The 26,399-nt window shown below is 39.6% G+C and overlaps 1 protein-coding gene across 6 annotated transcripts in view; it reads right to left on the minus strand.

The window, feature by feature from the left end:
• Nucleotides 1-2,308: 2,308 nt before the first annotated feature.
• wasf1 (WASP family member 1) overlaps nucleotides 2,309-26,399 on the minus strand; it is an 88,891-nt gene continuing 64,800 nt past the window's right edge. For 5 of the 6 annotated variants that reach the window (XM_073055899.1, XM_073055898.1, XM_073055897.1 and 2 more), the window contains 6 exons: nucleotides 25,955-26,108; nucleotides 13,743-13,857; nucleotides 13,181-13,350; nucleotides 12,560-12,751; nucleotides 9,531-10,147; nucleotides 2,309-3,254 (listed from right to left, as the gene is read on the minus strand). In XM_073055899.1, the coding sequence (XP_072912000.1) occupies nucleotides 3,097-3,254; nucleotides 9,531-10,147; nucleotides 12,560-12,751; nucleotides 13,181-13,350; nucleotides 13,743-13,857; nucleotides 25,955-26,108 (1,406 nt within the window). In that variant the 3' untranslated portion in view covers nucleotides 2,309-3,096. The remainder of the gene's footprint in view (nucleotides 3,255-9,530; nucleotides 10,148-12,559; nucleotides 12,752-13,180; nucleotides 13,351-13,742; nucleotides 13,858-25,954; nucleotides 26,109-26,399) is intronic. The other variant, XM_073055901.1, reaches the window with a different exon arrangement.

A 26,399-nucleotide genomic window follows, 5' to 3' on the forward strand; every position in this document is an offset into this window, starting at 1 on the left:
TGAATGGTGGAGCTAACTTTAAGGTCTGAATGAATTACTTTAGAACCTGTTTTTAATATTTGGGATGATTATCAGAATATAATCTAATAGGTAACATCTCTGTCCCTCCCCACAGCCTTTATCAGTCAGAGAAACTATAAGTAAAAATTGCCTGCAGCTATATTAACATTTGCCTCAAAACAAATTGGCAGTCAGAGCTTTGAATCCGAGTTTGCATCTTTCATTATTGAATAGTGTTCTTAGTATTATTCAAATCCATTTCCCAAAATCATTACATAGACTAGTGACTGATGCCAGAACAAATCAACTTATCCAGAATCACTTATTTCAAATGTTAAATGTTTAAATGTTAATATCTCTCTTGCACATACCAAATCATTATTTTTCTGTACCATGTGTAGAAATAATTGCAATTTTTAAGATAAGTGGAATCCATTAACAATCCTTTGGCAGAACTGAAGATAGGTATGAATATGAATATCAACTAATGAATTTCAGAAGTGAATTAAAATCAATGCTTTATTTATAATTTGCTTATAAACAAATGCTAAGCCAACTAAACAGAAGATGTGTTTTCCTCTCAAATAACAGGTATATGCCACAGCTCACCATTTATTAGGATCACTAATTTATATATAAATCACCCTTAAATAATATCTCAAATCATTTATTCAGGGGAGCTAAGTTTCTTAAGGACTTGCAATTGTGTTCTGTCTTCCTCTCCCTCCTATATTACATGCTGAATTCTATCCATTTCATCCACTGAAAATTCCCCAGTAAGGTCCTTTGTTTCAGACTCCTCTATTGGTGAAATTACATTAAGCCATTCCTTGATTTTCAAAATATTTGCATTTCTGAAAATGTTTCATTAAAGAAAACATTTGGGGAGCTTACTTTACGAGAATAGGTTGAGTGAACTTGGCCTTTTCTCCTTGGAGCGACGGAGGATAAGAGTTGACCTGATAGAGGTGTATAAGATGATGAGAGACATTGATCATGTGGATAGTCAGAGACTTTTTCCCAGAGCTGAAATGGCTAGCACGAGAGGGCACAGTTTTAAGGTGCTTGGAAGTAGGTACAGAGGAGATGTCAGGGGTAAGTTTTTTTTTTAATATACGCAGAGTGGTGAGTGCGTGGAATGGGCTGCTGGTGACAGTGGTAGAGGTGGATACGATAGGGCCTTTTAAGAGACTCCTAGACAGGTACATGCAGCTCAGAAAAATAGAGGGCTATGCGTAACCCGAGCTAATTTCTAAAGTAAGGACATGTTCGACATAGCTTTGTGGGCTGAAGGGCCTGTATTTTGCTGTAGGTTTTCTATGATTCTATGTGTGGCACGTGGCCAAGTGGTCAGTCTAGTGATCTGAAGGTTGCTAGTTCAAGCCTTAACTGAGGTAGCGTGTTGTGTCCTTGAGCAAGGCACTTAACCACACACTGCTCTGCAACAACACCGGTGCCCTTGGACAACATCGGTGGTGTGGAGGGGGAGACTTGTAGCATGGGCAACTGCAGGTCTTCCATACAACCTTGCCCAGTCCTCAGTCATTATTGAAGATCGATGGACAGCTGAAGAATTTTCTAAAACATAGTCAAAGGCAGTGTCAAAAACTCAAAAAGCATTTGACTACAGAGTAGTTCACTACAAGTGGAGAGTGATGCTATATTTAGTGGAAAAGCAGCTTTACACTTCAAAGATTCACATGTATTTTGGACCTGGACTCTGATCAGAGCCTCCTAGATCAATGTTGCTGTGGTTGAGAATCAAACAGCATTGAAAATTAAGCAACCATTTCAACTTCCTCTGCTTTGACCTGCTAATGTATTACTACACTAAATTGTAGGTTACTTTTACAGTTATTTGGAGGTTTGAACAGACTTCTTATACAATAAAGATGAACCCTTGATCTCTCAGTTTACCTTGTCATAGCCCATGCACCTATTTATCTGCACTGCACTTTCTCAGTAACTGCAATATTATACACTGTTTCCTTTTGGAATACCACAAGTGAGATCTGTTTGAATGGCATGCATACAAAAGCTTTTCACTGTACTGTATCTCAGTACATGTAACAATAAGAAACCAACTACCATCTCCAACAAGGGAGCTAATTATTAATTTTAAATGGCATCCACTTTGCGTGATAATTCTCCCAAACCAAGATTACATATTTGAACCATCTTACAACCAGGCGCAAAATAACCTAGTCACAAGGTGTGCTTGTTTTTGAATTTCAGAGCTATCACATCATGGCAAAAAAAACTACAAATGGCGTATAGATTTTAAAGCAGAATATAATGACTAAAGCGATTTCAAACAAATTGATTTATTAAATACAGTAAATGCCAGAAAATGCATTTGTATCACTTGCAGTTAAATAGGTAATGTAGTGTCTTCTAATCAGTAGTTTTCACAGATGAACACATGTGCAGGCAAAAATAGTACATTCAACCAAAAATGAGTTGTATTTAAATTATTAATGTTAGAGTAAGGCAAGTCACAACAATGTAAGAAAGACTTCTATTTATTACAGGCAGTCCATTTACTCATGATGGAGTATTAGTGCATATGGTTTGTTTACAGAGTACTAACTTGGGCAATATTTTCTACAAGGGTAGGTTGTCTCTTCACATCTGAAAACAACTATAGTGCAAGACCTAGCTTACAAATAGCATTTCTAATGTGCTTTAGTAGTACAAATTAGAGCTGCCCTTCAATTTGGGTACAAATACCTTTTTTCAAAGTCCAGTGCATTTCAGACAAAGCACAAGATTCCTAAAATAGGCCCTGTAGCAATGTACAGTGTCCCAATTTTAATACTTAGTGGTTTGCTTTTCTTCAAAGAAAATACACTCTTTCCACAGAACTGTAACCAACACACAAACACCAGCCTAAATCAAAAGTAATACATGGTGAACCAAAACTTATTTGTGCCTCTCCCTCCCGGAAAACTGTTATCAAGTGTCAGTTAAGGTCAGTGTTACAAATACAAACCCCGCTACCACCCCCCAACCCTCCCCATTATGAAATGTGGATACACTCCCATTGATTGAGTACCACAATGAATGTTAATGCCAAACTTCACACTGTAGAAATAATTATTCCAGCCAGTCCACCTCATCAAATTCAGAATCATCTTCAGAATCACTGTACTCCACTGCAATACGCCTGGACAGAATGGTGGCAACATCATTTCCAACTTGTTCATGTTTTGCCTCCTGTTCACGCTGTTCTTCCACTTTGCGAAGTTGAATGCCTACCAATAAAGGTGATTATTTAAACATTTAATGACACAGCCATGAATTCTGAAGGGGAGAGAGCCATATTCAAGAAAAAACACGGCAGTGTACCACATCTTTTCTGAATTCAGACCATGATATACCACAAAATATACATTGGGAAAACATATCCAAATCCATTTCAACTTCACCTCTCCGTTGAAACATTTTGTGTTTTAATTTGAAAACTTAATTTATATTTGAATACTTCAGTGTGTCAAGATATCCTGCTGCATTTTAAAAGTTCTTGTCAAGTTTGATAGGCAAGCCAGAATGTGGCTGGAAGTTTTTGCCCTCTCAGCCATTCTGGGGAATCCTCTTATTTTCATGAAGATAGCCAAAGCCACCATTTAAGATTGGGATATAGTTAGCAGAAGACAGACCCTGAGAAATTTGGAATATTTCAGCAGTGAGTGCACTTGTAGGCATTTCAGATAATGTAAGAAAAACATTCACTTGACTTCAACAATATTTCTTAACTTTTCTAGAAACAAGACAACAAACCCTAAACGGAAGAACCAATGACAGTATAAACTGCCAGTTAGTTTCCTTTAAAATATAATCAACCCAGGTTATCTCCAACCAGGGGCGCAGTGCTGCTGGACGGAGCTCACCGGAGCGCCGCTCTGGCACCTCTGTTTAAAAAAAAGTCAAAATAAACAACGCATATCCAACGCATAATCCTCCGTAACTTCCGCCACCTCCTACGTGATCCCACCACCAACCACATCTTCCCCTCCCCTCCACTCTCAGCTTTCCGCAGGGATCGCTCCCTACGCGACTCCCTTGTCCATTCATCCCCCCATCCCTCCCCACGGACCTCCCTCCAGGCACTCATCCCTGCAAATGGAAGAAGTGCTACACCTGCCCCCACACGTCTTCCCTCATCACCATCCCAGGCCCCAGACAGTCCTTTCAGGTGAGGCACCACTTCACCTGCGAGTCAGCTGGGGTGATATACTGTATCCAGTGCTTCCGATGTGGTCATTTATACATTGGGGAGACCAGCCACAGTCTGGGAGACCGTTTCGCCGAACACCGGCGCTCAGTCCTCCAGCAGTGGCGGGATCTCCCTGTGGCCACACACTTCAATTCCACAGACCACTCCCACTCCGACATGTCTGTCCATGGCCTCCTCTACCATCAAGATGAGGCCACACGCAGGTCGATGGAGCAATACCTTCTCTCCCGCCTAGGTAGCCTCCTTCCTGCCGGCATGAACATCCAACTCATTGACCTCCGTTGATACCCCTTACCCCCATCCCTATCTATTATTTTAGTCTGGCTCTCTTTCTCTCTCTTTTTCCCCCCTCACTATAATCTCTCCCCTCAGCCCTACCTTTCTTTCTCTTTTATTTCCCATAATTCTCCACCTTCCTCCTAGCCCATTTCCCTCCAGCCTATCACTTCCCAGCTCTCTACTTTATCCCTCCCCCCACTTCTTATCCCCCCTCGACCATCCCATGTTACTTCACTCCTGATGAAGGGTTTCGGCCTGAAACATCGTTATTACCTCCTCCCATAGATGCTGTCTGGCCTGCTGAGTTCTGCCAGCATTTTGTGTTTTTCAAAATAAACAAGTAGGGAATTTAACAGTTGCCGCATATTAAATAGAGGGAATTTTACGGAAGCGGGGGTTAGGGAGAAGGGGTGGTGGCTGGTGGAGAAAATACCACTAACAACATTAGGATATTTGATCGTTTTTGGTGAAATCCTGGAGCTGTGACTGTTTTGTGAAATTCCTCCTCGCTCGACCCATTGTCCCAGCATACCCTGCTGTAGCCCCCAGCATTTCACAGATTCTCAGTCTCTCTCCAGCACTCATTGTTTGAGCATTGTTCACCGAGAAAATAAAAATCTTAGATCTTTTGAAAAGTGGCATGTCGCTTGCCAAAGTGGGCCATAAGGTCGGTAAGAACGAATCAAGCATTTGCACAATAAAGCAGAAAGAAGCTGCAATTCGTGAAAGTGTTAGTGCTACCCCTACAATGGCAAAAATAGTCTCTCTGGTTCGTGATAAAGTGCTTGCAAAGACTAAGAAAGCATTAAGTGTGTGGCTAGAGGACATGTCACAGAAGCATATCCCTGTTGATGGCTAAATTATGCATTTAAAAGCACTTAGCCTCTATGAACTCTACTGTGAGGGGGTTGAGGAGAGTGAGAGGAAGGAGCTTAAGGTTAGTAAGGGATGGCTGACTAGCTACGTAAAGCGCTACAACCTCAAGAACTTAAAGATCACGGGAGAATTGGCATGGCAGATGTACCAAGTATCCTATTATGGAGACGATCGAAGTACATGCTTGAAGTCTCTCAGAAAAAAATTGTTGATCACAAACTATCAAAAGCTCACACTGCAGCTCTAAGTGTTGAAAATATAGCTAGTGAAGATGCTCTTGGAAAATTATGTAACACCATGAATGCTTCACATCTAAAGGCATTTTGTTCAATTTTTCGTTCTGCGTATTATTTAGCTCAGAATGACAGACCATACTCCGATCACTTTGGCTTACTGGAACTTCAGAAAAAAATGGTATTGACATTGGAATGGGACTGCATTCCTGCACTAGTGCTACAGAGATAAGTAATCACATAGCCATTAATATGAAAAAGAAAATTTGCCAGCATATCAAGCAGATAAATGGCAAATTTTCTGTTCTCATTGATGAATCAACAAGCCTGAGCATTAAGACCATCCTAATAGTTTATTTGAAATGTGAAAGTGATAAGGAAGGTGATCCCCATTTTATGTTTTTAGATCTAATTGAACTGCCTGATCAGAAAACTGCAACTATTGCTGAGCATCTATTGAATTGTCTCAATAACCATGAGTTTGATGACTCTTACTTAAAACAGAACCTTGTAGAATTTGCTAGTGATGGGGTGAGTGTAATGCTTGATGTCAAATCTGGTGTTGCTACAATTCTCAAGGAACATTGCCCTGATGTGATCATTTGGCACCATCTTAATCACAGAGTAGAACTTGCAGTAGTTGATACGGTGAGAGAAGTTCATGGAATAAATCATTTTCAATCATTTATGGACAAAATGTACTGTTTACAGTAGATCACCTCGAAATTAAAAGGAACTGTCTGAATGTGCCTCTCAACTAGAACAACAAATTTGCAAAATAGGCCATGTTCTGGGCACCAGGTGGGTAGCTGGCTCGTTTCGAACAGTTTCAGCAGTGTGGCAAAATTATGAAGCACTGTGTTTTCATTTTGAAAAAGCAATGAAGGGTGAAACAAGATCTGGGAGTGACAGAAAAACCTATGAAGGTCTGTTGAAAAGACTCTCTTTGCAGAAACGCACTACTACGATTGTTTATGCAGACAAACTGATCCAACGGAGCATAAGATCACTGCATGGACTGAAAGAGCAGCCTGGTACAAAAACTCTAGAAGCTCAAGAGGCAGTTGAAAAGGGGAAGTTTGGAGAAATTACCTTAACAAGCAACAACAAAATTGTCTCCATTAATTATCTACAGTTTCTTGCCAGTTTTATAAACAATTTGCAGCACCATATGTTCACGGCAACATCCTTGAAAGGTTCTCAAACTTCTAAACCTCAAAGTATGTATATATCCCTGCTAAATGAAATGTGTGTCCTTGATAAAGATAACTGGACTGCTGAAATACCGCCTAATTATGGAGAAGCTGCAATACCATCTCTCTGTAAGAGGTTTAAGCTTTTTTCTTCCTCTGTAATAAATGCCTTCAGAGATTATGTGGAGGATCATGGATGCCGCATCCCCCAAGATTTACGCCCAATACTGAGCTGTTCACAAGTTATTCCTATTAGTACTGCTGAGTGTGAGAGAGAATTCAGTCACATGAACTTGATAATAACAACAACACACTCAAGAATTCTCATTAACCATGTATCAGCACTTTTGTTAAACTACATGGGCCTCCTCTAGTTCAGTGGAATCCTGAGCCGTATGTCACATCATGGCTGCAGTACCACAGATCAGCAGATGAAACCAGGACAAGAGTTGCTTCAGACCCCCAAACACATATTATACCTGACCCTTTGTGGAAATTATTGTGAAACTTCTCATTGGTGGCATTTGGTAAGTAGGTAATTACTTTTAAATTGGTAAAATAGATGATTACCGTCTTTTGCTTTACTTGCTTGATAATTCTATTTTATGATAATTAGTGAGTGCAACTGTGCAATACTTTGTCATATTATTAAATTAAGTATTATATGTTTTATTGTACCAGTTATACACTGAAACGTAGTGATAGGCTATAATTTTGTTAATGTTTTAACTTTCACTATATTTCTGTGGAGCTCTGGAATTCATATATTTCTTTCACCTTGGTTTCGTGGTTGACATTATAAGAAGCCCTATTCATTGATATATACATCACACCCAATTTGTGTACCTGCTCATTACATGAATGGGGCAAGGACGTTGCCCAGTACATGAAATGAGCAGGTACACAAATTGGGTGTGACATATCTATAGAGAGGATATAGGAAATGATAAGCATTTTTTCAGCTCCGGCACCTAAAAAATTAGCATTGCACCCATCTCCAACATCTAATCCTCTTCGATTTTGCTTCCAGCACCAGCTGCAGGTGATCTGCACATGCACTTGGCAGGGACTGAACAAACTCTATTAAATGGCCAACAATTCAGAGAGCATAGCTGTCTAAGTAATTCCTTTTGCAATGTTAAACAATTTTTAATTTCTTAAAATTTAAACAGAATATCCCAAAAGCAAAAGAAACTGTAGTTAGTAATATTTTAACTTGTCTCTCCTACAACTTTTTGGATAGACTTATTATTCTTGATGCAGATTCAGCAGATTATGCAGGGTAAGTGCTGAGGAATCTGTAGAAGTTCACACACTTCCACTGGCTCCACGAAGAGTCCAACATCAGAAAATGTTTAGCGAAGCTGTGAAGCCAGCAGTGTCAAAGTTCCGAAATCTTGTTCAGAACTCTGCTTGCTTTCTTGTAGAATATTTTGGCCTATGATACAGGACCTTCACTTCAAATAGCAAGAAACAAAATACAAGAGGAAACAACCTTATTGAGCAATAGAGAAAACTTTGACATGGGTTAAAGGAGGACTGAATTATATTTTAATTGGAAAATGGGAAAGAGAACACACCTTTCTAGAAATAGAACAAGACCTTTGGTTAGATAATTAGATGGAACATTATATCAAATAATGAATCCTATAATGCCTTCAATATTGTGAAAGTATCAAGGCATTTAATGATTAATAATAATTATTTAGAAACAGGTCATTGAAGGTAATCTCAAGATAGCGATCACAACATAATCAGAGCTACCAATGGGCAGAAGGTACAGAAAACCAGAAGACCCACACCACCAGCTTCAAGAACAGCTACTTCATTCAACCCTTTGATTCTTGCACCAATTGGCAAAACCTAATCACAACAGTGTAGCAACACTATGACCGCTTTGCTCTATAATTCTTCTTTTTGTTCTAATTGTGTTTGTTCTTGTAAAAAATGTGTATAATGTATGCTTAATTTGTTTTTTTATGAATGCTGCTTGTTCTTACGAAGCTATGTGCCCATAATGCTGCTGCAAGTAAGATTTTCATTGTACCTGCACATACATGTACTTGTTAATATGCCAATAAACTTAATTTTGACAGTTTAAGATATTTAAAGAAATAAAACGGAAGACTGGAAGTTAGGAAGCACAATGATCACACTGAGCGGTGACAGAAGGGATGAGACAGGATTAACTTGGGCAATGATACAGTGGTGGTAGTAGATAGTTTTAGTGATGAGTGGGTGTATAGTCAGCAGTTCATCTCAGCATCAAATCAAATCTGAGGTTGTAAGCCATTTTCTGTTTCAGGCAAACGCTAAGAAAGAGGGAAGGGAATGATGGTCAGAAAACAGTTTAGAGGAGGTATCAAAGGCAAACAATGTCATTTTTTCCACAATTAGTTGTTCAGTTTCCCCAATTATTGGAGGAAAATACTGCTCAACCAATACTATTGGGCAAACTGTGTGTCAAAAAAAAGAGGGAGCAAGAGATCCAGCGATAGTTTGCTAAAACAAAGTGTCAGCAGTATGCTTTTGGAGTAAATGACCTTGTCGAGCAGAAGCATGAAGATGAAAAATAGAAGATGCACCAAACATGAGTTGCCACATATACAGGGTTTCTAAATCACGGCTTGACTCTCTATATACATCTTTAATTGCAATAACATAATTTTAAAAAAAACACACCTAGTGACATGATAATATTGTTTAACATACCCTTGCGAATTGCTTCAAGTAGAACACTCCTGGCATCACTTATCACTGGCAGGGAAGATGGATGTCGTTTAGTGTCAGATCCTGCATGTGCTTGGGAAGGAGATGATGGTGGGACCAAGGGAACAGGAGGTCTTGAACCAAAGGATGGTGGAGGAGGGGGACCAGGTGGTGGTGGTACAGGTCCTCCAAGTGGAGAAAAGGATCGTGGTCCAGATGGGGGTGGGGGTGGGGGTGGTGGAGGGGGTGGAAGCCCTTGTCCTTCATTTGTCTGAGCTGGAAAGGTTGTCATATCTACCACAGGTGCTGTTACAGAAACTGGAAGGGAAGGCTTTATTAATGGGGGAGCCACAGGAGGAGCTGCTGGATGAAGTACTCCAGGGGCAATCTGAAGAGGTGTTGCTGGGGGCATTGATACTACAGGCTGAGAAACCAGTGGAGCAAGTGGAGGAGTTGAGTTGATGGCAGCTTTGACGGAAACTCCTGGCAGAGTGGCAGGAAGAGGTGGTGGTGGCGGGGGCAGTGGAGGAGGGGGAGGTGGAACAGCAGGGCTCACAAAAACTGTTGCCTTGCTTGTTGCTGGAGATCTAAGTCGATGGTCCATCAAATCAGAATTAGAACTGTTAAAAAAAGGTAAGATACTTTAAATAAATTAAATGACACTTTAAACTAAATATATACAGTAGCAAAAAGAGGTTTGTTTTTACTAAAATTGCCTTGATCTCTAAAACTGAATAACATTCATTGAATGATTCAGTATAGCAGGAGTTATTCACCTCATTATTTCTATAACTGCTCTTCATCAGAGCAACACATGAATTCAAACTGCGACCAAGCCCATTCTTTATAAGCCTGACAAACATTTTCAGCATAAATTTATCCAGTCCATAATGGACCTTGCCTCCACCACATCTGCAAGCAATATTCTTTAGATCCTGATTATGTTAGTTAAAATGTTTCTTCTTGTATTACAATTCTTTTCTTTATTTCATACCTGTGACCTCCAGTCCATGACCCTTCTGCTAAAGAAAATAGCCTTCCATTATGCATGCTTATTTATTATTGCTTTGAGTAGGCAATGATAAGAACTGAATGGCCATTAGAAAAAATATTCAAGAATAAACACATTTCTGTGGTCTATAGCAAAGCAAACACAAGAGATTTCCTACCAGTGAAGCAGTTAAATTTTCAGTCATTGACAGTTGTTTATTTAATTAACTGAGGTGAAATTAAACCAGCTCTGGAGTAGATGTGAACTCACTCCATTGCATCAATGGTCCAGGCCACTGAAGAGTTGTTGCTTATGTGGAAAATATTATATGAAAAAGCTTATAAGTGGATTTGAGAAGTAATTTGTGGTTATTAGCTTAAAAATAGAATTGCTATGGTTCAATAAGGATCTGGAGTATTGCATCTCTTTATTTAAGGATAAACTTTGATACATTTAAAGTAATTTAGTGAAATTTCACAAAATAACAGATGGGTTGCCTTCTGAGGAATGGTTGAATGGGTAAGACTTGCATCTGCTGTAGACTAGAAACGGAAGAGGCAACTTGATGTGCAGAAGATCCTGATTATTTTGACAGGGTAATTAAGGAAAACCTAGAATTAACAGTTATTTGTTTAGGACATTGGCAGATTTTTTTTCTCAGCATTGTTGGAACAATACTGTCAGAAATTAAAGTACTTGATAAGCAAGGAGGTGAAAGATTACCATGGGTAGACAGGTATACAGAATTGAAATTATAATTCAATCACAGTGGCTGGGTAGTGTATTTCTGCTAATTCATTTGTCCATATGAGTTGAACGCCTACTGGACAGTTTTGATTTCTTGAAACAGTTATGTACATTTTACAAAGGTCATTTGACCTTTGAAATTCCTTTATTAAAATTGTACACTAATGAACATTGAATTAAAATCATGAGAATCTAACAAATGGTTTGGGACAATATGGATCTATAAACAAAAACTTTGTACAAAAGCCACTCATTTATCCTCATCGTCCTTTCAAGGAACTTGCATGGAATCTATAGCCAGAATATGGTCCTCCTGTGATGCTACCATACATTTTCACAAAATGACACAAGAGCAAAAAAATGAGCAACTTCCTTGTATAATTAAAGGAATCAGTTACTTTACTAAATCTGTAAATCAATTTTGATTTAATGTTGCATCTTTTCAGTGTCTAAATAATGTGTATAAATATTTTGAAAAGCAAACAATGTCTTGTTGCATATATGAATAACACTATAAATTGTATGTAACTGTAAAACAAGTAGGTGAGACATACTGATGTGGACCACACAGGGTTGAACAACAAGTGGGACGTGCTCACCGAGAGAAACTCCTGTTATCAAGCACAAGCATGTTCCAGTAAAGAACCAGGCTGAGGGAAAGCCAAACCAGCTCTTGATTGACCAGCATTTTTGATTAACTGGCAAGTCGAATACTTTGTAAATACGTGAAAAGTTTAAGAGGCATGGTTTAAGTTGTTGGAAACAGAGCCCTTTTTTTTAAACCAAGTGAATACTTTGGGACACCAGGTAAAAGTAAAAGTAGGAGGCAATGCAGGTAGAGATAATTGTACACAATCAATGAAATGAACAGGCTTGATGGTCAAAATGGGAACTTGCCATGCTTTGGATAATTGAAGTGATTAGTGTTTTCAATGTGGAGAACATTACTTTCAGCAGGCTGATTAAAAATCAGAATAGCTATTGAACCTTACCATTCATCTTATTAGCTCATGTACAAAATGTACTACATAACAAATAAAAAACTGGTTAAGTTTAAAAATATTGTCACCCTAATTTGAAAAGCAGAGTTGAAGATAGGGTAGAACTGCAAAAAAAAAGGAATGAAATGAACAATTCCTACTTCACAATTTCTTGCACAAGTTGCTTTAACTTTACTTTGTGATTAAGTAATTTAAGCATTTCTTATTTTGCCATTGTGGAGGCATTATCAAGTGATTCTGAAATTAGTTAAAACTCCAAAAGGTAAATAAAATCTGCAGTGAATTTTAGTTACCTAAAAGCTGGAAGCACTGGTTTCATTTCAACTGCTGTCTGCACCGGTGGTGGTGGGGGTGGCTCATGTGGTCTTGAAACAAAGAGTTTGTCACTTATACCACTGGGGTGTTCAGCAACATGCCTAAAAGGTACTGTCGACTGTACAAGGTGATCAAGATGGTCCTCATTATGTTCAATGCATATTTCCTTCCTTAAAAAGGAGAGAATTATCATGAGTATTCATTCTCATTACATATTAAACACCATGAACAGGGTCTCTTTTGGTGAGTTACAGGAGTCAATAGACAAAAAATAATAGGAGATTGTACATCAGTTTAATCCATTTCCTGACCAACCAATATTTTAATGGCCTTAGTGATAATAAAAATTTGCATTTTATTTACTGGAGGGAGCACAAAATAACCAGTAGTATACTATAAATCAGTCAAAGCAACAAAGTAGTGCATAATTTAATATATAATTATTATAACACTGAAAATTTTAAAAGTATCAATTCTTCAACATGCTACTTTGACTAAAGACAAATACAATACTAGACAGATGCATTTCATGTTACAATCTGACTTGCACAAAAATGTCCATGCTTAGTTCAGTGATTCCAAACAGACTTCGCACAAACCTTGGTTCAGGGTACAGTGGTGGTCCATTGATATTATCCCTGTTTTTCTGTGGAAAATCTCCATCAACGGCAAGTTCTAATCCTGGTGCCTGTTTTTCCCATACTTTTCGCCTGTCTTGAGGTGCTCTAGGCATTTTGTCAGGTTCTCGAGGACGGTCTATTGGTTTCTGCTGGAGGTAAAATTTAGTATTAGGTAAGATATGTGGCTTTGATTCCTCAATTGCTGAGTTAAAATAAGGAGACAACTTGAGTTGCATTCAAAAAGTTCTATAGAATTTATTTATTTAAAAATCAGTTGCATATTAATGATGCCAAAAATACTAAATTGATGCATTGCAGAAACTTACCAAAAAGGGGAAGAGATATATACAGTGAAATGTATATATAGGTGAAATGAGATGGGAAGTTCACTTTCCTGAGCCTGTAATAAATTCTAGCAAGAGTTTGAACTTCACATTTCAATTAAATTCTTAGAATTATTGTACACTATGCCTGAATTTATTCCTTCAATGCATTTAAACATGCACTTTTTTCCAAACATATAAATTTAATTAAAGAAAACCTTTTGTTTTCTTTCCTTCCTTTTATCTTCAGTGTCCTGAAGCATCTTCTCTTTCCACAGATCAAAGAAATATGAGGGATTCGTGTAAAACTTTAAGCCATCTTTACCATCATCTCTGGAGAAACACAAGATTCAAAGTCAATTTTTTTTTTACAATTGCTCATTACAAATAATATTTACACATGCTTCAGAATAGACACTTTTAATTTTATAGCTCTAAGAATGCTTTCCTTAAGAATACTTTTAGCAAAGTGGTGCTTTAGTTGTACTGAGTATTGATCAGATCCCAAGCTGGATAACCATGTTCAGTTCTGACACTCACTAGAATACTCTGAGAGATGCAAGGGTTAAATTATGAAGGCACAGGTTAAATAAGACTGTTTTATGTTGGTCTGAAATCAGAGACTACAGGTGCAGATGGAGATAAACCTTTTATGTACTGCAAAATCTCCATTAAGGACTACAATAAAGCTAGAATGTAAAGTAAACTGGAATATTTCAGAAAAAATTTTGAAAATTATCCCAAAAGACTACATGACAGAACTACTGAAATTTATCATCATCACCAACTGGTTTTTGTGTGATTCAGATATCAAGATTTAGGAGCAGAAGTAGGTAAATGGAAGTACATACATCAGTCATTATCTGTTTGTGGAGTAGAATACATCTGAATATTCCTAATAATAATTGCATTGATTGTGTTCAAACACATTTAAGTACCAGGCAAGAATCATTGCTGATTTTCTCAGATCTCCTACCATGGCATATAACAATGTCATCAACCCCAACAATTGGAACACTAACTGGGGTACTGAGTTCATATATGGCTGAGATTCTCTGAGGTCAAATAGGATCAATATTTGCTATAATGTGGTGGCTTAAATGATCACCACTGAAACACCTGATGTAATGCTGGGGAAACCACATGTAGATTGGGTATATGCACTACAGAACACTAGAGTTCAATCTGCCAGTGCAACTTAAGAGCTCTTAGTCGCCTGCTAGTGTAATTCCAATACAACACTGACCTATTCACCCGTGGCCTCCTGTGATGTAAACAAGGAACAGCAACTTATCTCTCTGGGCACATTGCAGCCTTCTGAATTCAGTATCAATACCTACAACTGGTAGTAAGTCATTGTACTGTCTGCATCAGGACTGGCATTTCTACTGCATGCCATCCACCTTTGCTATTGGCCCAGGCTTCTCTTTTCAAAAGTGCTGGGTCCCTGCATTTTGCTATTTCTAACATTCTTAGTTCGTATTCCTGCTCTAATTGCTTCCATTCCATTTTACTCTTTCTGGCCAATACATCACAGACATATCCCTCCCCAGCACTGGTGTGATCTACATAAGGCACTGGCTCAGGAAGGCAACATCTATCATTATAGATCCCCATGATAGGGCCGGGTCATTTTTTTGCAGTTACCATTGGGTAAGAGGTTCAGAAGCCTGAAGTCTCAGGGTACCAGCTTCAAGAAGAGCTATTCTCTTCAACATAGTTCAAAGTTCAAAGTAAATTTATTATCAAAGTACATACATATCACAACATAAACCCCGATATTCATTTTCTTGCAGACATACCCAATACATCCATAATAGAATAAACAATAGAATCAATAAAAGACTGCATCAACTTGGGCGTTCAACCAGTGTGCAAAAGACAACAAACTGTGCAAATACAAAAGAAAATAAATAATAATTAATAAATAAAAAATGAATATCGAGTACATGAGATGAAGTGTTCTTGAATGTGAATCCATGGGTTATGGGAACATTTCAATGGTGGGGCAAGTGAAGTTATCCCCTTTGGTTCAAGAGCCTGATGGTTGAGGCATTATAAGTGTTCTTGAACTTGGGGTGAGGACCCTGGAGCTCCTGTACACCCTTCTTGATAGCAGCAAAAAGAAGTGAGCATGTCCTGATGATGGATGCTCCTTTTCTGCAACAGCATTTCATGTAGATGTGCTCAATGAGGGGAGGGGATGAACTAGGCTGTATTCACTGCATTTTGCAGGGCTTTCTGTTTAAGGGCATTGATATTTCCATACCAGACTGTGATGCAACCAGTGAATATACTCTCCACTACAGAAGTTTGTCAAAGTTTTAGATGTCATGCTGAATCTTTGCAAACTCCTAAGGAAGTAGAGGTGCTGCCGTGCATTCTTCACAATTGCACTTACGAACAGGGCCCAGGACAGATCTTCCAAAATAACAACTCTGAGGAATTTCAAGTTGCCAACCCTCTCCATTCAGTTCTTGAACCAACTATGACCATCTTACATTAAAATGGACTTTATGTTCTAATTGAGTTTTCCTGTAAAATTTGTGTATAATTCATGTTTATGTTTTCTTTTGAATGCTGCTTATATGTGCATGTGATAAATACTTCAAGTTTTTCATTATACCTGTGCATATGACAATAAACTTAACTTTGACTTAATTGCCATCATTAACTCATCATGGCCTCATTGGCGTGATTTTAATCTACTCAATATACATATACTGTAATTCATTTACTTATTTATTTTTCTTCTATATTATGTGCTGCAGTGAACTGCTGCTGCTAAGTTAACAAACACCAGTTGTATTCCTGTCCAGCCCTGCAACAAAACTGGCTTAGTCTGTGTTTCTTCAACCTGAAATGTTAACTACAATTGCTTTCCACAGATAATGCCTGACCTGCAGAATAGTTTTATTTAACATTTCCAGCACTGATTCTTGATCTACATTGTTAATAGGAAAACACCTTTTAAATCAAGACACTAGGCTTAGGAATGACTCATAATTGAGTAGAAGAGAATGTTCAATATCACTGAACACACGAGATTCTGCAGATTCTGGAAACCTCGAGCACCACACATAAAATGCAGGGGAAATCTGCAAGTGTCAGCGTGCATCTCTAGAGGGGAATAAATAGTCGACATTTTGGGCCAAGACCATTCATCAAACTTGGAAAGGAAGGGAGTAGATGCTAGAATAAGAAACTGGGGAGGGAGGGTGTGGGAGGGGAAGGAGTACAAGCCACTAGATGATACTGTGAGACTAGATGAGGGGAAAGTGGCTGAGGGGGGAAGATGGCTGTGGGGGGGGGGGGGGCGAGTGGATGAAATAAGAAGCTGGGAAAAGATAAAGGGTTGAAAAAGGAGAAATCAAATCAGAGAGGACAGTGGACCATGGAAGAAAGGAAAAGTGGAGGAGAACCAGAGGAGGGTGATGGGAGGTATGAAGAGAAGGGGTGAGAGGGTAACCAGAATAGGGAATGGAAAATAAAAAGGAGAGAGGAAGAAATTACCAGTAATTAGAAAAATCGATGTGCATGCCATCAGGTAGGTGGCTACCCAGACAGAATATGAGCTATTGCTCCTCCTACCCAAGTTTGGCCTCACAAAGGTAGGAGAGGAGACCATAGACAGACATCTCAGAATGAGAACTGGAAGACAAATTCTTGCTTTTTGTGGCAGACAATATACTCAAGCCATCTACTTTCTTAATCTATTTCTGCCACCTAGTGGCTGAAATAAATTCTAGTTACAGCACAATAACAAACATTTGGAAACAATGCACAGTAAAACATTGGCATCTACTCAAATTTCAGATATTTCCATAGAAGCTGACACTGCTTTGTAGCCTTCATAATTATTAAAACAGTTCACTGACCAAATAAGCTTATTATTTAAGAGGGATCATTAGTTGCAAACACCAACTTCAATCTTTCTATAAAGCGACAGGACCAGTTAAGAACACCTGACTTATGGATATCCTGTAGGTACAATCAAGCATTTGTGTGGAGATGGATTTGCTGACTGCAACAGCACTGCAGGTGTGAACAAAGTGATTTCCACCCCCCAGTCAAGGGCTGGGTTGAGCCAAGCAGAGCTGAAAGCACTCAATGCACTCCCTGACAGTGAAGGCCAACTGATGGGCCAGATCTTTCCTTGCCTACTTGCTCTCCCATCACATCTGTATCTGTGATCCTCTCTTGCACACTGTTTTTGTTTATTTCTGACTTAGAGTCCTCAGGAATGGAAGCCTATCATAACCTGGAAGGCTGCCTGCATGAAGCTCTTACAGTTCACTTCCAATACAAGTTGTATATGGAAGATAATTATTATTGGTTTATGTCCATCTACTGAGGTACAGTAAAAACTTTTTTGCATGAAATCCATACAGATCAATTCATGACAGTGCATTGAGGTGGTACACGGTAAAAAAAAATAGCAGAATGCAAAATAAAGTGTTACAGTACGGTGCAGGTAGATGGTAAGGTGCAAGGCAGAATGAAGCTTTGAGATCAAGGGTTCATCGTATCATATCAGGGAACCATTCATGTCCTTGAGCCTGATGGTTCGTGTTTTCAGGATTTTATATCTATTGCCCAATGGAAGGGAGGAGAAGGAAGAACAACTGGTGTGGTAGCATCTTTGACTATGCTAGCTGTTTTACCAAGATGTCAAGAAATGTAGAGAGTCCAAACAGGACAGGCTGATTTCCACGGTGTGATGAGCCATGTCTACAACACCTTTGCAGTTTCTTGTAGTCATAGGCAGAGCACACGACGTCATTGTAGACACACTTAGATACTCAAAGCTTTCAGTCTTCCTGACCATATAACCATATAACAATTACAGCACAGAAACAGGCCACCTCGGCCCTTCTAGTCCTTCTAGCTTACTCTCACCTAGTCTCACCGATCTGCACTCAGCCCATAACCCTCCATTCCTTTCCTGTCCATATACCTATCCAATTTTTTTTTTAAATGACAATACTGAATCTGCCTCTACCACTTCTACTGGAAGCTCGTTCCACACAGCTACCACTCTCTGAGTAAAGAAGTTCCCCCTCGTGTTACCCCTAAACTTTTGCCCCCTAACTCTCAACTCATGTCCTCTTGTTTGAATCTCCCCTACTCTCAATGGAAAAAGCCTATCCACGTCAACTCTATCTATCCCCCTCATAATTTTAAATACCTCTATCTAGTCCCCCCTCAACCTTCTACGCTCCAAAGAATAAAGACCTAACTTGTTCAACCTTTCTCTGTAACTTAGGTGCTGAAACCCAGGTAACATTCTAGTAAATCTCCTCTGTACTCTATTTTGTTGACACCTTTCCTATAATTCGGTGAACAGAACTGTACACAACACTCCAAATTTGGCCTCACCGATGCCTTGTACAATTTTAACGTTACATCCCAACTCCTATACTCAATGCTCTGATTTATAAAGGCCAGCATACCAAAAGCTTTCTTAACCACCCTATCCACATGAGATTCCACCTTCAGGGAACTATGCACCATTATTATGATCTCAGCACTATTGATGTAAGGAAGAACACCACCTTTTAAAAACTGCCTTGAAATAGCAGTGATTTTTCAGAGGACCTACCTCAACCTGGACAATAGAATATAGTTAGATTTGATTTGCTCATAGCTCTCCTAAACTTACCTGGGCTGGATATAGGTCAAAACAACTGACATGCTATTGCTGATAGTCTGGGGCAAGCCCCAAAAATTAAGGCTTAGTCAGTTTCCTTACGAGGTTCTACCACCAGAATGGCCAAACAGCCTTACACAGGAGGCAAAGTTCAGAGTTAAATCCTAGAAAGTGTCAATTTCAGCCAGGATTTGCAAAAGTGGTTTAAAATTGCAGGTAGGGCAGAGTGCATGCCAGAGAGGGACAAACCATCTGAATCATTTTATTCATACCGGAGCTTTCTGCTGGCACTCACCAATAACAGGCCAACCTCTCAACTCCAGATAAAAGTGCTTAAGTAAGGTGTGCGCTGAGAGTAACTGCCGTTGACATTAAGGTAGCATTTGACGAAGTGTGATAATAAGGGACCCTGGTAAAATGAATAAATGGATAAAATGGTAAATGGGGATAAAGGTGGGGACTTCTTTCACTACTTTTGTTTTATAGCTCAAACAAAAAGACAATGATTGGAAGTTGACTTTCTCAGTCCCTGAATATCACTGCAGTTTTACAGAGTAGTTATCCTTGACCCAATTATTTTAGCTGCTAAAATGAACTTCTTCCATTATAAGATCAGAAGAGTTTATCTTAGCTGCTAATGGCCTATTGTTCAATTTTGTTCACAACTCTTCAGGAAGAGCAGCAGTCCATACCTGTGTATAGCAAGTCAACATTTAGGCATAGGCTGATAAGTGACAAGTAACTGAAACTTGCCATACAAGTACCTGACAAATGCTCATCTTCAGTGAGAGCTGAAATACCAAATGATGACATTCAAGTAACAATATTATTGCCTTCACTTTCAAACATTCAAAGTTCAAAGTACATTTTAAAAATCAAAATATGTATACTATATACAACCTTGAGATTTGTCTTCTTACAGGCAAACACAAAACAAAGATTCCCCAATAGAGCCCAGTAAAAAGACCGTCAAACGCCCAATGTGCAAAAAAGACAACAAATTGTGCAAACTATGAGAGTAAGCAAATAACATTCAGAACTGAAGTTCACTAAAGTGAGTCCACATCCACAAAACCAGTCACTTCTGCAGCTGATTCCAAGCCCATTAGTTGCAGGCCACAGCCTCGGTTCAGTGCTGAGATGAGCAAACCTGTGGAGTAGAGCTGAACACTAGCCAATCCCTCACCACCGGCCACTTCAACAAAATCTTTTCAATATGGCCCAGTGCTTAAATTGGCCAAACCTCAGGTTGTCCTTGCTCTTGGACCAGGGCCCCACTGCCTTGATTGGGCCTGTACTCAGCCTTTCCAATTCATCCCGGCGCTTAAATCGGTCAAACCTCAGGTCCTTCCTTGCTCTCAGACCCGGGCCCTGCTGCCTTGCCTTGGTTCTGCTGTGTTGAAAAACCTCCAGGTCCACTCCAGCAATGGCCAAACATTGGCTCACTCCTCACTCTTGGGTCGGGTTCTGCCACCTCGATTTGGCCCGTATACACCATGCTGCAACCATCCTGCACATCCAAGATTTCAATTCACACCGCAAAAATGCCAAATTGTACAGGCAGTTCAAAAGCTCAACTCCAAATGGGAAGTAACAGGCTATTGATTGCAGTGATTGTATCCAATAAAAAGTGTGATTAATACAGTAATTTATAGTTTTCTGTGTTGAGTTCGCTACCAGCAAGTTATTGCTGGGCTTCACCAGTGCCATCTTAAACTGGAAAATGTGATTCGAATCTCAAGGCAGCTATATAAATACACTGTTGCTTGATGACACTGCTACAACTAGTAGAGTTGCTGCTTCAGAACTCCAGCAATTGGATTCAATCCTGGCCTCCAGGGCTATCTGATGGAGACCGCACATTCTTCCCGTGACTGCACTGGTTTCCTCCAACTGCTGCAGTTTTCCTTCAGCTCACAGCTAACTCACCACTGTAAATCTCCCCATAGTATGTCAGTGAGTAGCACAGTTTGGCAGGTGTTGACGTGAATATGGGGAGAAAGGTAACAGGGAAAATCATTGAGAATGGGATTACTCAGCACGAGCATTCACTTGATGGGCTTAAATGGCTTCCCATGTTATGAGAAAACGAATATCCTGCTAAAGAGCAAGGCACCAGAGTTAAGGACAGCAAAGATAGTTATGGGAGGCAGAGGAGCGGTTACAGGATTGCTCTGAGTCAGTGGACTAGGCCATGTTCAAGGACTCAGAGGATGAATACGCTACGGTTGTTATGGACTTTATAAAGACACTTGTGGGTGAGCATGTACCCACTAAATCATTCAAGGTCTTCCCCAACCAGAAGTCTGGATGAGCCAATAGATCTGCAATCTGCAAAGGACTAGATTAGTGGTGTTCAGGAATGGTGACCCAGGAGAGTACAAGAGATCTAGGTAGTATCTCCAGAAAGCCATCTTATATATGAAGTAGAAACTCCAGACAAAATGGAGTCAGTGAAGTTTGCCCAACATCTGTGGCAGGGTCTAAACGCTATCATTTCCTACAAATGAAACCAAGCAACATAAATGACAAGAAGATTTCACTCCCAGATGACCTCAAGCCTTTTATGCTCATTTTGACCATCAGAATATAGAGGAACCTTTGCAAACCCCCATGACCCTGTGATTTCATTCTCTGAGGCAGATATGAAAGCATTCTTCAGGAGGGTGAACCCTTGAAAGGCATCTGGCCCAGACAGTGTACCTGGCTGAGTATGAAAGACCTGTGCTAATCAACTGGCTAGAGTGTTTCCTGACTGACATTTACAACTTCTTGCTTCAGCAGGCTGAGGTACCTACGTGCTTCAAGCAGACTTCAATAATACACAAGAAGAACATGGTAACCTGCCACATAACACACACACGATGCTGGAGGGACTCAGTGGGCCAGGCAGCATCAAGAGTAATATTGACGTTTCAGGCCAAGACCCTTCAGCAGGACAGGAGAAAAAAAGATGAGGAGATTTAAAAGCTGGGGGGAAAGGAGGGAGAAACAGATGATAGTTGAAACCAGGAGGGGGAGGGGTGAAGTACAGAGCTGGTAAACTTAACTCTCAAGTACGAAGCTATAGCACCGTTAAGTGGACAAAGGTACATCACCATGACCAGAAGAGAGAGAGGAGGGGAAAACTCCAAGCCAGATTAAAATTCTGGGTGGTAAAATTTCCTCAACCCAGCATATTGTTTGCAAATGTACAATCACTAGAAAACAAGGTTAAGGCCCTCTGGGCAAGAATGTTGAATCAGAGGGAATTGAGGGATTGCTGGATTCTGTGTTTCATGGAGACATGGCTCACTCAAAGCATGCCGGATATGTTGGTAAGACCTGAAGGCTTCTCGATACACCAGGTAGACTGGACTACCAATTCAAAGAGGGCAAAAGGTGTGAGTCTGTGTTTCATGATAAGCTCTTTGTGATACCGCTCAGACATAGTGGTCTTGTTGCATTCTTGCTCCCTGAACCTTGAACTGATTAACTTGAATGATTAACTTCTACCTACCAAGAAATTTTCCTTCACCATCCTGAATGCAGTTTACATATTGCCAAAGGCTTACATTAAGATAGCACTTGAGGTATTGAATTCAGTGATTAGCAAACAAGAAGTAGCCTACTCTGATGCCTTTCAAATCATTGTTGAAGACTTCAGTCAGGGTTGTTTGAAGAAATCTCTGCCAAGTCATCATCAACATATCACCAGCAGAACAAAGGGTCCCAACATACTTGACCACTATTATACTATGATTAGGAATGCCTACTGTTCCATTCCTAGACTACACTTCAGGAAATCTGACTATCTGGCTGTCCTCCTCCTACGTACATACAGGCAGAAGCTAAAGAGAAAAACTCCAGAGATAAGGGCAACAAAGAAGTGGTCATAGGAAGTAAAGAAGCAGTTACAGGATTACTTCAAGTCAGTATACTGGGTTGTGTTCAAGACCTCAGAGGATTTGATTGAATATTCCACAGTCGTCATTGTCTTTATAAAAACTGTGGTAGGCAAGTGTATGCTACACAATCATTCAGAATCTTCCCCAACCAGAAGTCCTGGCTGGACCAAGTGATCTGTAATATGCTGAGGGCCAGATCAGAGGCATGCAAGTTTGGTAATCAAGTAAAATACAAGGGGACCAGGTACAACCTCCAGAAAGCTATCTCATGTGCAAAAAGGTAATTCCAAACCAAACTTGAATCACTGAAGGATGCTCAACAACTGTGGCAGAGTCTGAATGCCATCACCTCCTACACATTGAAACCAAGCAATATATGTGACAAAAAGTTTTCGCTCACAGATGAGCTCAGTGCCTTTTATGTTTGCTTTGACTGTCAAAACATGAAGGCATCTTCACAAACTCCCACAGTCCCTACGATCCTGTGATTTTAGCCTAAGGCCAACTTGATAGCATCCTCACAGAAAGCATTCAGCCAAGACTGTTACATAGAAACATAGAAAACCTACAGCACAATACAGGCCCTTCAGCACACAAATTTGTGCCGAACATGTCCCTACCGTAGAAATTACTAGGCTTACCTATAGCTCTCTATTTTACTAAGCTCCATGTACCTATCCAAAAGTCTCTTAAAAGAGCCTATCGTATCCACCTCCACCACTGTTGCCGGCAGCCCATTCCATGCACTCACCACTCTAAAAAAAACTTACCCCTGACATCTCCTCTGTACCTTAAACCTGTGTCCGTGGCCGATTACTGAAGACCTGTGCTCATCAACTGGCTACAGTGCTCACTGATAGCTTTGAACTCTCATTTAGGCATTATGAGGTACCCACCTGTTTTAAACAGGCTTCAATTATACCAGAGCCCAAGAAGATTGTGTTAACTTGCCTCAATGACTTACATCTACTGCGATAAAGTGCTTTGAGAGGTTGGTGATGAAACCTATCAACTCTAAACAACTTGGACCTATTCCAATTTACCTACTGTTATAATAGGTCTAAAGCAGATGCCATTTCATTGGCTCTTCACTCGACCCTGGAACATCTGGACAGTGAAGATGCATAAATCAAGATGCTCTTCATTGACTACAACTTGGCATTCAGTACTATCATCCCCCCGAAAAAAATTAATAACTTCTCAAGACTTAAGCCTCAATACTTCCTTGTGCAACTGTATCCTCAATTTCTTCACTTGCAGATCTCAATCAGTTTGTATTGGTGGCATCGTTCCTCAATCATGATCAGTACAGATGCACAACAAGGCTGTGTGCTTAGTCCCCTGCTCTACTCGCATTACACTTATGACTGTGAGGCTAAGCACAGTTCCAATGCCTTATTTAAGTTTGCTGACAACACCAATGTCACTGGCCGAATCAAAGGTGGTGATGAATCAGCATATAGGAGGGAGATTAAAAATCTGGCTGAATGGTGCCACAATAACAACCTCTCACTCGATGCCAACAAGGCAAAGGAGTCAATTATTGACTTTAGGAGAACGAAACTAGAGGGCCATGGACCAGTCTTCATCAGGAGATCAGAGGTGGAGAGGATCAACAACTTTTAAAATTCCTTGGTGTTATCATTTTAGAGGATCTGTCCTGGGTCCAGCACATAAGTGCATTTATGAAGAAAGCACAGCAGCGCCTCTACTTTCTTAGAACTTTGTGCAGATTCAGTATATCATCTAAAACTTTGACAAACTTCTACAGATATATGGTGGAGAGTATATTGACTAGTTGTATCATGACTTGATATGGAAACACCAATCCTTTTGAATAAAAAGTTTACAAGAAGTAGTGGATACAGCCCAGTCCATCACGGGTAAAGCCCTCCCCACCACTGAGCACACCTACATGGAGCATTCTCACAGGATAGCAGCATCCAGAGACCCCCCACTATCTAGGCCATCAGGAAGGAGGTACAAGTGTCTCAGGACCCTGACCACCAGGTTCAGGAACAGTCATTACCCCTCAACCACCAGGCTCTTGAACCTGAGGGGATAACTTCACTCAACTTCATTTACTCCAACACTAAACTGTTCGCCCAAACTATGGACACACTTTCAAGGACTCTTCATCTCATGTTTGATATTTATTGCTAATTTATTTATTATTATTTTGCTCATTTTGTTGTTGTTTCTTTGTATTTACTGTAAATGCCAGCAAGAAAATAAATCTCATTGTTGCATAAGGTGACATATACTGTATGTACATTGATAATAAATTTACTTTTAATTTCAGAGTTTTTTTTCTCTCCAGTGAGACTACATGAAGATACATGGAGAAACAAGGCATAAAAGCTTTGTATATGCCAAGCTGCTTGAATGCTGTCTTTTAATTGCCATGAAGATTCAACAGCTTAACACCAGAAACAAACTAATGGTCAAACTGCTGTCAATTAGTTTGTGGCTTTAAAACATGATTTAAGGTGTTTTCATCAACCATCTATGATTAAAAAGACCTCTCAACAAGCAACTAATAGAAATTAAATAAAACATTTTCCCATTTTCTAGTTCATGCAAAATAATTTAGCTAATCGACAAGGTAGCCTGCTTACCTGAACTGTGTTCCAATGGAGATCAAGGGATATGTAATTAATGCAGGAAAGTGGCCCTGAGGTAAAAGATCAGCTATGACCTTTATTGAGTAGTGCAGTAGTTCAGATCGCCAAATAACATTACTTTGCTCGTTTCTTATATACAATCTTTTACTGGATTTTTAAGATTCTGTTCAGTTCCAATTCACTTCATTACAAGGTTAGTTCAACTTTATCACAAAAATCTAATGCTAATACCATACAATATGATTTTTTGAAGAATAAGTTTTTCTGACCTGTATGCAGAAAGGATGTTAAGAGGCGGAGGTTTCTCACATGTACTGTATGTTTCCAGCAATGGAATAGGTAATGATTTACGGTCAAACAGTTGCTGGTCTTGAATTGTAGAGCTTCTAAAGGCTTTCCTCATCGTGATATCTTGAAGTGACACTGAAAATTAAAGTAATTGATGTCATTCTATGTAAACCAATTTAAAGGTGTTGTATAAAATGACCTCTCCAAACATTATTCTACTTGCACCTAATTACTAATATGTATCACCACATTGTTTGCAAACGTAACCATATTGCTAGGCAAAAAGTATGTACTAGAGTTAAAAGCACTGTAACACTACTTTACACTAGTATTACACAGCAGAATGTTGATTTATTATAGGGCTCTTGGTTCTCCAGTCAAAATACTGCAATTTTAAAAATACATCCACTTGGGTTGCATGCTACT

The sequence above is a fragment of the Hemitrygon akajei genome, chromosome 9 (genome assembly GCF_048418815.1).
Source record: "Hemitrygon akajei chromosome 9, sHemAka1.3, whole genome shotgun sequence".
Classification (NCBI taxonomy): domain Eukaryota; kingdom Metazoa; phylum Chordata; class Chondrichthyes; order Myliobatiformes; family Dasyatidae; genus Hemitrygon; species Hemitrygon akajei.